The sequence below is a fragment of the Manihot esculenta genome, chromosome 11, assembly GCF_001659605.2.
Source record: "Manihot esculenta cultivar AM560-2 chromosome 11, M.esculenta_v8, whole genome shotgun sequence".
In the NCBI taxonomy this organism is placed as follows: domain Eukaryota; kingdom Viridiplantae; phylum Streptophyta; class Magnoliopsida; order Malpighiales; family Euphorbiaceae; genus Manihot; species Manihot esculenta.
The window spans coordinates 32,483,901-32,500,378 of record NC_035171.2 but is presented as its reverse complement, the minus strand read 5'-3'; the positions used below and the strand labels follow the sequence as shown (position 1 = coordinate 32,500,378).

At 35.7% G+C, this 16,478-nt stretch overlaps 2 protein-coding genes and 2 pseudogenes across 2 annotated transcripts; all 4 read left to right on the top strand.

The window, feature by feature from the left end:
* On the top strand, positions 1-4,673 carry LOC110626597 (annotated as a pseudogene).
* On the top strand, positions 4,024-4,673 carry LOC110626599 (annotated as a pseudogene).
* Positions 4,674-4,713: 40 nt separating this feature from the next.
* Positions 4,714-12,027, top strand: LOC110626598 (putative low molecular weight protein-tyrosine-phosphatase slr0328). The gene is made up of 5 exons (XM_021772603.2): positions 4,714-5,259; positions 5,473-5,608; positions 5,726-5,793; positions 5,874-5,960; positions 11,681-12,027. Exons 1-5 carry the CDS (start codon positions 4,858-4,860, stop codon positions 11,759-11,761), a joined length of 774 nt encoding a protein of 257 aa, XP_021628295.1. The 5' UTR covers positions 4,714-4,857; the 3' UTR covers positions 11,762-12,027.
* A 2,878-nt stretch (positions 12,028-14,905) lies between these two features.
* Positions 14,906-16,390, top strand: LOC110627010. The gene is made up of 3 exons (XM_043962090.1): positions 14,906-15,035; positions 15,882-16,038; positions 16,141-16,390. The coding sequence occupies exons 2-3, from the start codon at positions 15,883-15,885 to the stop codon at positions 16,186-16,188; spliced, it is 204 nt and encodes a 67-aa protein (XP_043818025.1). The 5' UTR covers positions 14,906-15,035; position 15,882; the 3' UTR covers positions 16,189-16,390.
* The last annotated feature ends 88 nt before the right edge of the window (positions 16,391-16,478 follow it).

The following is a 16,478-nucleotide window of genomic DNA, read 5'->3' as shown; positions in this document are numbered from 1 at the left end:
ACAGTGTACTGCTTGGGTGACAAAATTACAAAAAAACAAAAAAATAAAAAAATCAGTTTGGCCAAGTTCCCCAGAATCGTAAAACGACCGCCATTTTCATAGAAAGAAACAGTAGCTGTGTAGGAGAGAGAAAGAAGACGACGATACCAGCCGACTCACTCGCACTTCTCGTGATTTGCACTTCTTACTTTTTTTCACTCTCTCTCTCTCTCTCTCTCTCTCTCTCTTCATCAACGCCGCGCCTTCTCTCTATTCTTTCATACTCTCCGCTGCAGCTGGTGATCAACTCCGTTCCCGTTTTGATCAGTGGCTCTGATCGCGTTTCAGTTAGTCTCAGCTTTCTCTCTACTGTTTTAACTTTCAATTTTCCCTCTTTTTTATAATTTATATCATTGTTATTACTATTTCCTTGTTTCATTATTCATTTTTATTCTTGGACACCATATATACTTTAATTTTAAGTTTTTAAATTCGTTTACTATTTGTTTTTAAATTTTCAGTTAACTAATTTTTTTTCTAAAAATATTGTAATTTTTTCCGAATTTTATTTACAGAAAAGAAAATCAGCTCAAGCACAGTACATGGGATTCGGCAAGGATAGTTCTTGTTTGATTTGACGTGGTAACATGCTTAGCTGGTTTAAACTTAGAACTAACGGCTAATATTGTAATTGAATATATTCTTTTCAGATGTGAGCTTTTGTAGTTCTCTAAGTGTCCACTTCAGTTGTTAGAATTATGGGGGTGAAGGATAGGAAGTTTTCATTAGAGTTCTGGATGAGATGGAGGAACTGCATAGTTAAACATCCTTTTAAATGAATACTGTCTTGAAAAACTATGAAGCTTTTTCACTTGCAGTCAAAAAATTGGTAATTTTGATTATGCCCCTTAACAGGGTTTCATCTTTCATAACTTATTGGAAAAGGACTCCCAATTTCATGTTTAATTTACAATTTTAACTGAAATTTTACGTGGATAATAAGTGTTAAACGTATGCTCTTTTATAGTGTTATGGATGAGGATGAGTAGTTTTCCTATTACTCAGCTTGTATTTAACCAAAACATGTTGACTGTGGCAGGATTGAATGCGGCATTTTGAAGTTAAAATAGGGGTTTTATTAGGCTATTCAACTCGGAATCAATATGATTGAACGGAATCTCAAAGAATATATGGTGTTCTTTTTTCTGATTTCTGTGCTACGCTACATTCGAAAAGCTTTTTCAGAGATGGGTTAATGTGATCTTGGAAAGAGTATCAGTTCCTTTTAGCATGTGAGCGAATCTCATGGAGATGGATGTGTTACCTAGGACTTCTGAAATTGTTGAACCAACTGAAGGACTAGATTTTGATTTGAAAATAGATAAGAAAGCTGGAAAGTGTTATGTTCCAAAGTTAGGACGTAGGTATTCTATAGAGGATGAAATAAATAGTCTTTTTGAAGCAATTGACATTAGAACTTCGGGTAAGGGTGTTGGTCTACCCCATGAAAGCAGTAAAGCTAGTTTATGGAAGAAAGCCATGAAGAGACCAATCAGAGTTGGTTCATCACAACTGTCAGGAATTGGAATTTCTGAGCCAGTGAGTTTGAAGCAGGCATTGAGGGGATTATGCATCTCTCAGGCATCGGAGATGGCTGCTATGAAGCGATTATCAAGACCAGCAGTAACATCAGGGGCATCAGAAGCAGGAACTATCAAAAGGTTAGACAGCACAGTTATAGTTGAGGCAAATGGATCTGGCCACCCCTTGAGTGAATGTAATTTGGTGGAAAAATCCCTTGTACCAGAAAGAATCACATCAGATTTCTCCAAGAAGACGTGTGAATCCTCACAAAAGGAAAAGGCTGAGTTGTCACATCAAAATACTTATTGTTCACCATATCGAGTAGTCCCTTTGCACACAGGGTGCAGTAGTGAAGTAGCAAAGAATGAAGTTGAAAGGTTTAAATCTACCGATTTTTCTTCCACCAGTCATGCTACCAAGAAACTGGCTGAGGTGGATGAAAAAACTGCAGCCTCTATTCAAGTACTGGGGAAAGCTCCAGTCTCAGAAGGGAAGAAAACTATTTTTCATACTTCATCTTTATCACCAAATTGCCGCTTTGGTAGCACAGCAAACATTCCCGCACGTACTCCTCCACAACTTATGAAGCTGATCTTCAGGAAGAATATCTTTGTGAAAAGGAAATTAAAGCCGGATTTATCTCCTGTCTCTGGCATTTCCAGTCACTGTGGTGGAAGAGACAATAATGATCATGATCCTAGTACTAGCAATTCAGACGTTTGTGAGTACACTCCAGATTGGAAGGGAGGAAGGTTTGAAAGCTTCTCCGGCATCCAGTGCCATGAATTGTAGTACTGAATGCAATGCAAAAAGTAGCATTGGTGATTATAGTAGTAGCACAAGTGTTAGTGATGATAGCAAATATAAGTGGGTCTAGTCATTGTGGCAATAGGCCTCATATGTCTAAGGACTTGAGGTGGGAAGCCATTCATTTATCAAGTTCAGGGGCAGCATGGAAGCCTAGATTTAAAGCACTTCAAGCTAATCAAGAAGCTTAGCTGTGGGGATATTGGGTCTATTTATCTTGCTGAGCTTACTGGTACAAATTGTCCGTTTGCTTTGAAAGTAATGGACAATGAATTTTTGGGAAGCAGGACAAAGATATCTAGGGCTGAAACTGAAAGAGAGATTTTGCAGATGCTTGATCATCTTTTCTCCCACATTATATGCCCATTTCGTGTCCAATAGATTCTCATGCTTGGTTATGGAGTATTGTCCTGCTGGAGATCTACACGTGCTGAGGCAGAAGCAACCTAACAGAAGTTTCTCTGAACAAGCAACAAGGTTCTTGTCTCTTTTGAGGTGTTATTTTTCTGCTGGTATTACATGCTGCAACAGATCTTATTAAGCTAATAACTTCTTCCTCTCCCTTAAGTATTGTTCTTTTGTCCTTCTGAGTGCTTTCTCTTTGAAGGTGGCTGTTCAATAGATACGTGTAGCTTTCTATACCTAGTATGCTTGTGATGTCCCTGATAGTCGTTAGATCAATCAAAAGTGAAATGAATTGCTGACAGGAACTTATCTAGTGTACTTCGAGCAATATTTGTTTTGATGTACTTGTGATAATCACTTGGCCTTCATTCGGCCAAAATGACTAGTCTTGGTGAAGAAGCAATCCCTTCTAAATAAATCTCTTTAATGGAAGAAAATGGAATATTTTCGAGAACTTTTGCTTGCTATCATATATAATTTAAATTTGCTTTTTGTCATTTGAATTTAATTGATGCAATCATATCTGCAGGTTTTACGTCAGAAGTCCTCCTAGCCTTAGAGTACTTGCACATGCTTGGAGTTGTTTATCGTGATTTAAAACCAGAAAATATACTGGTCCGAGAAGATGGGCACATCATGCTCTCAGATTTTGACTTGTCACTCAGATGTGCTGTTAATCCAATTGCGCTTTATATCATCTTCACCAGTTCCAGAGCCCACAAAAAAGATGTCAAGTCCTCTCTTTGATACCTCATCGTATAGACATCACAATAGACCCTAGACGGATCTAACGTGAGTCTGCACTCTTCACTTTCTAGTGACGAGCGACGACAAGAGCATCAAAGGAGTCCTGGATATGGACACGCGACGATATAATACCATCGATGTTATTTGAGCCGCTAGCACATCCAACCACGCGCCACACGCAATATCCTTAATGAGATAAAGTGCACAGATGCGGGTTAAGAGGCAGCGTGCGGTCCAATCACGGTTCAAATGGTATCTAAGGTTTAGACCAGGCGCTCTCTAGTCGTTTACCTGACAAGAAAGAGCGCTGGAAACCCGAGATAGTATAGTACTTTGAACCCTGCACCATGTAATCTAAGGTGCTAGACCCATCAATTTATTTTATATAAGTGAGAGTTCAGGGGTTTCGGATGGAGACCGGGAAAAATCCACAGTCAGATCCTACACCAAAAGCACCTCACGAACTCCGCTGAGCCTTCATAAGACACTAAAAGTTTAGACATGGATATCTCAACCCTTAAGTCTTTAGGGCGTTGAGGTTGCATTGGTCCTTTCTGCCTCCACCCAGCCTGGCAAGTTTCATGTTTTACTCCACATCAATCAGTAGCTGCAAAATCTCGTTAGTTAAAATCTGACCTAGCGGCTCAAGTCAGCCCGCTGCCACAGCTTGTGGAGCCAACTAATGCCAGAACTTATGAATACATTGCTCCAGAGATAATCAAAGGTGAGGGTCATGGCAGTGCTGTTGATTGGTGGACATTTGGAATCTTCCTGCTTGAGCTGTTGCATGGCAGGACACCGTTCAAGGGATCAGGAAATGAGGAAAACATTGTCCAATGTGGTATCACAAAGCCTCAAGTTTCCAAGTAACCCTATAGTCGGCTTTCATGCACGTGATTTGATTAGAGGTTTGTTGATAAAGGAACCTGAAAATCGATTAGGATCTGCAAAAGGAGCTGCAGAGATCAAACAGCAGCCTTTCTTCGAAGGCCTTAATTTGAGATGTTTGAGATGTTTTAGAGTGAAAGGAAGATGTTTGATTTCTTTTTCAAAAATGAGGCATCCTTTGTTGTAACTGATATATATTTATAGCATATAGTGTAAATAAAATTCTGAATATTGGCTGCAAATAAATTACTAAAAATTTTAGACTTTTTGATGTCAAATTGATGATAGAGAACGGGGGGTGGGCATCACAATCACACCCGACCCACATGTCACCCTATCCTTTGTGGTAACCAGTTAAGGTTCTCCCAGAAGAATTAGAATGTTGTACTAACAGTCTCAGACCAATCCGTCAACAGAAACCAAAAACCCCAAACCTCCACTGGAGGGATGATGAGAGCAGCATCATCATCCTTGTGTAATGCTAATACAAGGTTGCCAATCCCAGTTCCCAATTTTCAACTTTGCCATATTACCACTAAATTCAATCCCCTCTCTTTAAAAATCCCATTTCCAAGCTACCCAATTGTCCAAATCTGCTCTCTCAATTCCCATCATCACAAAAAATTACCCACAAGCAGAATCACTTCCTCTAGGTCCTTGGTGATCGAAGCCTCGTCAATGGCATCCTCCACTGAGTCGGAGACCAAAACCTTCTCTGTTCTCTTTGTGTGCTTAGGTAACATTTGTAGAAGCCCAGCTGCTGAGGGTGTTTTCACAGACATTGTAAAGAAGAGAGGCCTCGACTCCAAATTCAAGATTGACTCTGCTGGCACCATTGGTTACCACGAGGTATGCCCATATATTAAATAATCATAGATAAATTTTATGGAAAATCTACCCTTGTTGCTTGGCTGCTGAGAAAATTGAGGGAAAATAAACGGGCGGTGAAGGAGCTCATTATCGAGCTTTTTTTTTTTTCCTGTAATTATGTGGAATATGATGAGGATGGAAATGATCGATTTGCTTCTGTTCCTTTTTTCCAAATTTTCTTGGTTAACAAAGGGTAATCCAGCAGACCCAAGAATGAGGGCAGCCTCTAAAAGGCGTGGGATTCAGATAACATCCGTATCGAGGCCAATAAGACCTTCTGATTTTAGGGATTTCGATATCATTCTCGTAATGGACAATCAAAATAGAGGTAGGAGATAAGTTACGGAATATTCAAGAATTGTAAGTTTCATTCAGCTTCTTCTTTAGAATCATTTGTGCTCATATTCAAGAAATTGTGCCATGTCGATGCTAATATTGTGTGCAGAGGATATAATGAAGGCATTTAATAGGTGGAAAGTTAGAGAGAATCTGCCTGATGATGCACACCAGAAGGTTAGGAAATATTTTATAGGTTTTCTGTGTGCATTTAGTTTGGGTTGTCTAGTTTATTCTTGTGTTTTTGTTTTCTGCAGGTAAAATTAATGTGCTCCTACTGCAAGAAACATGATGAGACTGAAGTTCCAGATCCTTACTATGGCGGACCACAGGGTTTTGAGAAGGTAAGGTGTTAACATTTCAGGTAAAAACGTAGAAGTTTGAGATGGATAACCTTTCATCTGGACCTTTTTTTAATGGATCCCTGGTTTCCATGAGTTGCATGCAAGTTTTAAATTGAGGCTTCATGATTTTAGCAGCACACAAATTGCTCAATATTGTTGATATAGAATTTTGGGAAAATTTTGAATATTCTTGTATTTTACTCTTAATCTTTACTTTACAATTGGTCTACATGACTATTTATACACAAAGAATCATATCTAAACAGGAAGCAAATAATCAAATAATAATTACAGAGATAATTAAGTATTCTAATTAGATCAAATTAAATCCCTAGAATCAGCTAGGATTAGCAAATAAGTCAACACTCCCCCTCAAGTTGGTGCAAAGATGTCACACATATCCAACTTGCAAATCAGATTATGATAAATATTGTTGTTAAGCCCTTTAGTAAACACATCCGCAAGTTGCTTAGTAGAAGTCACATGAACTAGGCTCAAGACACCGTTGTTAATTTTTCTTTAATGAAGTGCCGATCAATTTCAATGTGCTTCGTTCGGTCATGTTGGACTGGATTTTGTGCTATACTTATAGCAGTTTTATTGTCACAATACAAGGTTATCTTGTCTCTCTCGGACAATCTCAACTCTTCCAATAACTTCTGCAACCATAAGAGTTCACACACTCCTTGGGCCATTGCTCTGTATTCTGCTTCCGCACTTGATCGAGCAACAACACTTTGTTTTTTGCTCCTCCAAGTGACAAGGTTTCCCCCACAACTATGCAGTAACCAGAGGTGGATCTCCTGTCATCAAGAGATCCTGCCCAATCTGCATCTGTAAAAGTTTCAATTCGGAGGTAACCATGTTTGGAGTAAAGAAGTCCTTTCCCTGGCACAGACTTTAGGTATCTCAAGATGCGAAGTACAGCTTACATATGAGTCTCGCGAGGGTCATGCATGAATTGACTGACTAAGCTAACAACATAGGCTATATCCGGTCGAGTGTGTGAGAGATAAATCAACCTTCCTACCAATCTCCGATATCTTCCAATATCTACAGACGCACCAGCTCCTGCTTTCAGCTTGTGATTACTTTCAACGGGAGATTCTGCTGGTTTACACCCCATCATACCAGTTTCTTCCAAAAGATCCAGAATGTACTTTCTTTAGGAGATGAAATTCCTTTTTCTGATTTAGCCACCTCGATACCTAGAAAATATTGCAGTTTTCCTAGATCTTTGATTTCAAATTCCTGAGCCAACAATCTCTTTAGTTGAGCCATTTCCTCTTTGTCATCACCTGTCACCACTATATCATCAACATACACAATAAGAAGGATGATCTTACCCTTATGATATTTGATAAATAGAGTGTGATCAGCATTGCTTTGTTGGTAACCAAAGGACATTTGGCTCTACTAAACCTGTCAAACCAAGCTTTGGGAGATTGTTTTAGCCCATACAAAGCCTTTTTTAACTTGCACACCTTTGCTTGTGTCTTCTCATCAGCAAACCCAGGAGAAATTTCCATGAATACTTCTTCCTCTAAATCTCCATGGAGGAAAGCATTCTTCACATCAAACTGTTGTAAGTCCCAGTCCAAGTTGGCCGCGCAAGATAACAGAACTCTGATTGAATTTATTTTTGCAATTGGGACAAATGTCTCTTGATAATCCACTCCATAGGTTTGGGTGAAACCTTTAGCAACCAATCTGGCTTTAAATCGTTCGATTGTACCATCAGCTTTGTGTTTCACTGTGAACACCCACTTACAGCCAACGAGTTTCTTTCTAGGTGGAAGAGTGACAAGCTTCCAGGTCTCATTTTTAGCCAATCCTTTCATCTCTTTAATCATTGCTTCCTTCCATTTAGGTTCTGCAAGAGCTTTCTTCCAATCCTGTGGAATAGAAACAGAGGAAATAGACAAGACAAAGGCTCTATAGGAAGGAGATAAGGATTCATAAGAAACAAAGTTAGAAATAGGATGTTTAGTACAAGATCTGACTCCTTTTCTTTGTGCAATCGGTTTATCTAAATCATTGAAGCATTCAAGAGTTGTGGGTAACTCACCAGAAGAGGATTCTTGACTCTGAGTAGACTGCATAATGGCTTCTTCTGCCTTATCTCTCCTTGAATACCTTCTCAAATCTGGTTTGTCTAAACGACCAATTCTTTCTCCCTGATTGGACATCTCCCCCTGTCGATTAGAACTTAAACTCTCTAGTTGAACCATATTATCCAGAATCACACAATTCGGGATCACCTCTTCTTGCTCATTATTCTCCCCCTGAAGAGGTGGGTGAGTGGTATTGAAGTAGGGTTCAGTTTCTCGAAAGGTAACATCCATACTGACTAAGTATTTTCTAAAGGGAGGGTGATAACACCTATATCCCTTCTGTGTCGGAGAATACCCAACAAACACACATTTGAGGGCCTTGGGGTTCAATTTTCCTGCCGTCCTAGTATGGACAAAACAAACACACCTAAATACTTTTGGTGGAACAACATATGAATTCTTCCCTTGTAGAACCGCCAAAGGACTCATAAAGTCAAGGGTCTTGAGAGGTATTCTATTTATAAGGTAAGCAGATACAAGGATTGCATCTCCCCAATATGCTTTGGGTAGATTCATGGTGAACATAAGAGATCGAGCTACCTTCAATAGAAGCCTATTTTTTCTCTCAGCAACGCCATTTTGAGCACTAGTATAAGGACAACTAGTCTGGTGTACTATCCCATTACTCTCCAAATAAGTAGAAAAGGTACTATCCATGTATTCTCTTCCATTGTCAGTTCTCAAAATTTTCACTTTAGTATCAAATTGAGTACAAACCATCTTATGAAAAGATTGAAAACAAGAAAAGACATTACTTTTAGCTTTAATCAGATAGACCCAAGTCATTCGAGTGCAACAATCAATAAAGGTGACAAACCATCAATTACCAGATAAGGAGACTGTTTGAGTAGGCCCCCAAACATCAGAATGAATAGTTGCAAAAGGAATTTCGCTTTTACTATGACTCAAAGGATAGGATGTTCTAGTGTGTTTAGCATACTCACAAGCATCACAAAATAAAGAGCCAAACTGGGTTTTAGCAAACATATCAGGATAAAGTTTTTCTAAGACAAAAAATGATAGATGCCCTAACCGCCGGTGCCACTGTATTATTTCCCGATTGACATCCTTATTTTCTCCAAAACAGGCTTGAGATATCGAAGAACCCGGATCACTCTCCAACGTGTATAAGCCATCATGCAGCCTACCATTGCCAATCCTCTTCCCTGTGCGAAGATCCTGAATAACACAATGATCAGGAAAAAATTCAATTTTACAGTTAAGAGCATTGGTGATAGCATTAACAGATAAAAGGTTGACAGGAAAGTGGGGAACATGAAGGACAGATGATAATTTAATGTTGGATGTGCAAATAACAAAACCTGTTCCGAATATGGGAGTAAAAGAGCCATCAGCAATTTTGACACTATCTTTGGTTAGAGAAGGAGATAATTGAGAAAGCCTTTAGAAGAGCCTATCATATGTCTATTCGCACCAGAATCGATAATCCATGGAACATTATTAAGAGAGGAAGCATTACCTGACTTTACAAAGTTAGATGTGGCACCACCAGAGGATGAAGAGGTGTCAATATGAGACAAGAGGCGCTTGAGATTTTGAAGTTCATTAGGGGAAAGAAACTCAATCGTTGTTGTCTCCTTAAAGGGCTCCTCCACAGTTTTTGTTAAATTAGCTTAATTTCTAGAGGTACCTCGTTTTCCTCTACGACCTCTAGTGGGACGACCATATAACTTCCAACAAGTCTCTTTGGTATGCCTCGATTTTCCACAATAGTCACAGCGTAAGTTATCTTTCTCAGAAGTAGGGGGCTGTGGTGTGCTTAAACTAGTAGTCAATCTAGCCTTTTCAACTGGTGCAGTATAGAGCATAACATGTCGACGACTTTCCTCTTGTTGAACATGGGCATGGGCTTCTTCTAGAGAAGGAAAAGGATTTCTTCCCAATACTTGGACCCGAATTGGATCATATTCGTTATTCAACCCCGCAAGAAAATCATAGACCCGCTCCTTTTCAATCATTCTCCGAAATTTGACTTATCTCCAGTGCAGTTTGCCTGGAAGTCTTGATAGTAATCAAGCTCCTGCCATAAGCCACATAACTCAGAATAAAATTGGGAGAAAGTCATTTCTCCTTGCTTAGTATCATGAATCTTATTCCGAATATCATAAATTTGGGCATCATTCCCAATCTTGGAATAAGTTAAGGACAAAGCTTTCCATATTTTTGCAGCAGTATCAATTAACAAATAGGACTTAGAGATATAAGGTTGCATAGAGTTCAGTAACCATATCATAACAAGACAATTATCCGAGTCCCATTGAGGAAAATATGGATCCCTCTCATTACCAGTGACATAACCCTGCGGTCCTCTAGCCTTGATAAACAACAAACAAGACCTTGACCAAGCAAGATAATTGGTTCCATCAAGTTTTATGGGACTAATTTGCAAGGAAGGATTATCAGAGTTAGGAATCAAGACCCTTTTACCTTCTGCCATAGTAAAGATTTATGAACCGTGAAAGAATAGGAGGTATTCAAGGTTGTACACACAAGAAAGCCCAATTAATTCACCAAAAGATCGGGTAACAGCACGGGAAGGCCGGAAAGATGGTCGGAATTGTCGCCGGAGTGATTGGAGCGGCGAAGCAGTGACAGACAATGGGTCACGCGCCGGGAAGGGGTGGCGTGTGAGCCTCATGCGCAGGCTTTTCCGGCGTCGGAGCTGGTCGATCGGCCGGCGGCAGTCCAGCGGTTCTCCTGGTGCCGGCGGTGAGAGAATATGAGGCCCCTAGATGGGTTAGTACAAAAAAAGATAGATCTAGGGTTTTGAAACCCTAAAGAGGAAAAATTGAATTTGGGCCCAAAAAATCAGGAAAAGGCTATGATACCATGAAGAATTTTGGAAAAATTTTGAGTATTCTTGTATTTCACTCATAATCTTTATAATTGGTCTACATGACTATTTATACACAAAAAATCATATCTAAATAGGAAGCAAATAATTAAATAATAATTACAGAGATAATTAAGGATCTTAATCAGATCAAATCAAATCTCTAGAATCAGCTAAGATTAGCAAATAAGTCAACAGTTGAAATTTCATCAAGTACAACACATGGATTTGATTGCATCAGTTCATTCTCTAACTTGTGCTCTTCAATTTTCAAATAAGAAGTCATGTCTACTTTTAGAGTTTAGAAGTTCTATTAGATCCCTTCAGTGAGTGTTCATTTAGAGATCCTTCCTCTGCCTTCTACTATTTGTTAGTTGTTAGTTGTTTGGCTTGACTTAACCCCCTCTCTTAAATTTCCTTCAAGCTGTGACAGCACGAAGTTGCCTTAATGCAGACCAAACTGCTTTCTAATATAAATTTTATACTTGTAACTTGCCCACTTTAATTTCCTCATGTAGAAGCTGTGGCTTCCCTTCTCATTCTGTACCATAGAACTTGAGAACTGAGACACCTTATTGCTGTGAAAAAGTTTCTGTCTAGATTGTTTGCTATTGGTATATTAGTCTTCCAATGCCAGACATCTTTGGGTTACTCCAAGTTCTATGCTTTAATTTGATAACTTATTTAAGAGATTTCAAATTAGCTAAAATCTCAGTTTCCCCTACTTACATTATGCTATCTCATTATCACAGGTTTTGGATCTACTTGAAGATGCTTGTGAATCACTATTGGACAGCATCTTGACGGCAAATGGTGACATTCTAAGTTCATAAGTCCTGGTTGAATTCGGTTAAGCACTTAAGCCAACTTGTTGCTCTTCTCGGTCCTTGTAGTAATGTAATAAAGAGCTTACATGTAATCCATTATGATCATGCTAGATCATATTCCTTCATTATAGACCTCTTGCCATCCCTGTTTTACCCATGATGTAGCTTGAATTATTACCTTGATATTGGAATTGAATATTGTTTTGGATGATAAATTTGAGGCAGCAATAAGCTTTGCTGAATCAAATAATTAGCCCAGTGTGTTCAGGCAAGCATGTGTGATCTCCATGTTATTGACCTGTATTTTATACTCAGAACCATGCTATTTCATAGTTGAGAACAGAAAACGGAACGTAGGCCTTTTTCAGGCATTTCATAGAGTTCATTAACCAATTCGTGTTTCTACACTGCTTAAAGAAAGAGGTGGGGCACAGAAAAGCACACCAATGCTGTAGAAGCTACAATCCTAGTAAATGTAGAGACCTGAAAAATCTGCTGATCTCTCTCTTTCAGCTTCACAGTATTGAGATCATGCTATGGAGGGTTGCTTGAATCGCAGCCTATCATGTTTACTTCTCGGGTAGAATTGATCATGTAAGCAAACGTTTTAAGAAGCTGTGATCTGAATCCTCTTCATTTACAAGTATCTTTTCTGCACTTGGATTTTTCAAGGAGGAGCTTTGGAACGAAATTAATCTGCAAATGACCAGTGATAAATAGCTGACAATTTTCCAATAAACTTGCTTTGTTAGTATCATATATTCACCTTTCAGCAAGCTTTACTGTTTCCTCTGCAATTTCTGGTCTGTTCATCTTTATGCAAGCCACAGTGAGCTGAAATTTTGATGAGGCCGCTGCATTACACGGAAAAGATCAACAAACAAATCCCACATTTTTACAGAAATTACAGTGGCGATACTAGAAAAGTGGAAATCTTAAATTTTGATAATCAACATAAATCTCCATCCTCTCATGGAGTTTGTGGAAGAGAACGAGATGGAGGGCCTGTTTCGCATTGTTGTAAGAGTTGTGCTTGAGAAAATTATTTTCATAAAAATACTATTTGAAAAATATTATTTGATATAATTTAATAATAAGAATACTAAAATAACAAAATAATTTTTATAATCGAATCCAGTTTAGTTCAATCTCGTTTATTTTAAAAAATTTCAAAAATTCTGAGTTTGAACTCTACTCAAACTCTAATATTTAATTGGAATTTGACTCAAATTAATATTTAGTTTGAACTCGACTCAAAAATTAAATATTATAATTCAGTTCGATTCAAGTTCGATTCGTGAAAAATTTATTTAAATTAATAACGAGTCTAATTCAAATTGGAACTCGAAATTTCGATTAAAAAGCTCGTTAATAAAATTTAATTAATTTAAAATTTTAAATATTAAAATTTTAAATTAAAAAGTTAAAAAGAAATTTTAATAAAATTAAATATAATTTAATTAAATATATTTTAACTAAAATTTTAATTTAAAATATAATAAAAATGAAATTTTTTATTTATAGAGGAGTTTCACTCCTATTTTTATAAGTTTTCATGTGAGATAGAGAATATTAATTTAATAATTTTTAATACATTAAAATAAGTAATTTAATAAAAGTGAATTTGTAGTTTAATGGTTAATGAAAGTTGATTTTTTAAGGCTTTAGGTTCAATTTCCATTGAGATTAAATTTTTTCTTTTTATTTTTTTATTATTTAGATTTTAATATTTAAATTTTTTATTTTTTTATTATTTAGATTTTAATATTTAAATATTTATTTATTTATAACATCAAATATTATTTATTATTTAAATAATAATTATAATTTTTTTAATTAATTATATAAAATATATTTAATATAAAATTAATGATATAATATTTTTTTTTTAAAATAAAAATTAGAAATTGGAGGAGTAGAATTTAAGATATCTCATATTTATTCAAATACATTTATTATCATACTAAATTTCTGAGTGCAATTAATAATATAAATATTAAATTTAATAATTATTTATTTAAATATTTATATTACATAAAAAATTAATTAAAAAATATATAATAAATATATAAGTCTATATATAAACCGTTTATACAAATAAGATGAGAGATGGAGTTTTTTAATTAAATCTATATAATTTTATTGTTAATATGAATAAATATTTTTATATAAAATTTATTAATATATTATTATTTAATTATTTATTTTTATTTAAATATATAATTTATATTAAATTATTTTATATGATATAAAAAATATTATACATATAAGTATAAAATATTATACAAAATAAATATATTAGTATAAGAATAATTAATTTAAATTATATAATTATATATATACATTATATTCAATAAAATTATATTAATTTATATTTAAATTATATAAATTTTTACTTTTATAAAATTAAATAAATAATATTAAATAAAAAAATATTCATACAAACACATATATAAATATATGAAAATAATAATACTTTATTAAGAGATTTAATGATTTAAAAAAATATCAACTTAAAAAGATATATAATAAGATATATAATAAAAAATAAATGTATAAACTAATAATATAGTTATATAATTAAAAGATAGAGATATATAAATTGATAATATATATAATAAATAAATTAAATGGCTTAAAAAATATAATTAATTTATTTGAATCGAACGAGTCTGTTCGATGAGTATTTTAATGAATTTGCTCACGAATTTCTTAACGAGTCTGCTCATGAGTTTTTTAATGAGTCTCTTACGAATTAACTTGCGATGTTATTAAAAAGTCAACTCGCAAACTTTAACGAATCGAATACTATTAAAATTAAATTTGGTTTGTTTAATAAATAAATTTAAAAATTAAATTTGAGTACAATTCATTTAAAAATTAAATAAAATCTAATTAAATTTTTATAATTTCAAATAATTTATAAATAATTTAATTCGTTTAAATCTCTCAGCGTATTTAAGAGAAAAGGCTTTGCAGTGGAAGAGCTATGAAGTTGGGGCTAACCATTGTAATATCTTACCAAACGACATGTCGAATGCGCAGGATCAAAACGCGCCGTCTTATAGCAGAAAACCAAAAAATAGAGATGGATGACGTGGCAACTATGGTCTCACCGTATATACGGTTACCGGACGGAAGCCAAACGCCACTCTTTTTAATTTCCGCTATCTCGATTAATCTACAAAGTAACAAAACAGTCACCTGCTCGCTGGTCTCCCGAAACATCGACGTATCTCGCGACTGAACTCACTCCGTTCTGAGCTTCTTAATCTCAAACGTTAGTTTCTCTTTCTTTTTTCCTTATTCCATATGAGCATATGATCAACCAATTTAGGATAATCCGTGTACTGATATCCTGGTTGAGATTTTGATATTTCCGATTGTTTCTGAACTGATTGGATTTTGCTCTGTTAGGAATTTATCTGTTATTTGTTAGTGATTTGTTTATTCTGTTTGTTGATGTGTTTTTATGTTGTAAATAATGAGAAGGAAAGTCCATGATTATCTGGTAACTTGAAATGTACGATAATTCTATTTGTCAATGAGATTATGGAGATGTGTGATAAAGATGATAAATGACTCGTGAATCGACTTTGATTATTATCTTTCATTTTTGTTGGTTGAAGGTGTTTGTGCGTGTGTGTGAAAAGGGTAAATTCTTGTTTTGCTTTCAGTTCTAAAGCATTAGCTGTTACCATTTCAATGATAACAACAGGGTAAATTCTTGTTTGTAAATAAGCTAGCATTTTTTAGTAGTACGATTCATTGACTTCAGAGGTTTTTATTCATGAGAAATAGAAAGCTTTGTGAATGAAAGCATGAAACTGTACTATTAATTCAGGGAGAGGGTTTACTGCTATTCGTATTGGAAACTTTTGCTTGATAAGCGTATTAAATACTGAAACTCTGTTGCGGTGAAACGAAATTTTGAGCTCTTATTGAATGCTCATTTTCTGTTTTGAGAAATGCATTAATTCGATTTTGCACTGCACTATGCCCGCTTTCATTATGTTCTGAAATCCGGGTTTCTTTGTTTATGATGATCTTTCTTTTTCGATGAAGAAATAGCATAAATATGTTCAGTTTCATGTTAGGATCACCTTTCTTCTAACTTCCTATGCAGGATGTCAGAACCACCTTTTCGACCACGGGAGAAGCTCATAGAGAAGCAGAAATATTTCCAGAGCGTCCACAAATACACATATTTGAAAGGGCCTTATGATAAGATCACCTCTGTTGCCATTCCTATAGCTTTGGCAGCCAGCTCAATAATCCTCATCGTGAGTATTTCTATTTATGAACTGCTATAAGTTTTGTAGTCCCTACCTACTTAAGCACTGTTGAAATTGTGTAATATGACTCTTGACCTTGTATATTCTCAGGCACGAGGGATCTATAATATGACTCATGGGATTGGGAAGAAGGAATGAGGAGACTTCTTGTTTAATGACTATCATCTTGTTGATTTCTGTTCATATTTTAAAGGATCATTTTCTCTTCCACATGGACTAGTTGTGTTTGAAGTATTTCGTTTGTTTAGTCTCTCTAATAATTGCATATTTGCAGACTTCTGGCTCTGATGGAAGTGTAATGCTGCATAATTGAATACGAGATAGATGCATTTGCTTAGTATTTTGCTTGGTATTGTGGCAGTTAAAACCGTATAGCCTCTCTGTGCTGGCATGTCCCATGCATGTTTCTAGTTGGTGCTACTTGCTTT

What these genes read in the sequence shown, in the direction of transcription:
- LOC110626598 (XM_021772603.2), top strand. Translation starts at nt 4,858, where the DNA reads ATGATGAGAGCAGCATCATCATCCTTGTGTAATGCTAATACAAGGTTG. An exon ending in GCACCATTGGTTACCACGAG is followed by an intron (nt 5,260 to 5,472) that starts GTATGCCCATAT and finishes TGGTTAACAAAG; the next exon opens with GGTAATCCAGCAGACCCAAG. An exon ending in CTGATGATGCACACCAGAAG is followed by an intron (nt 5,794 to 5,873) that starts GTTAGGAAATAT and finishes TGTTTTCTGCAG; the next exon opens with GTAAAATTAATGTGCTCCTA.
- LOC110627010 (XM_043962090.1), top strand. Translation starts at nt 15,883, where the DNA reads ATGTCAGAACCACCTTTTCGACCACGGGAGAAGCTCATAGAGAAGCAG. An exon ending in CCAGCTCAATAATCCTCATC is followed by an intron (nt 16,039 to 16,140) that starts GTGAGTATTTCT and finishes GTATATTCTCAG; the next exon opens with GCACGAGGGATCTATAATAT.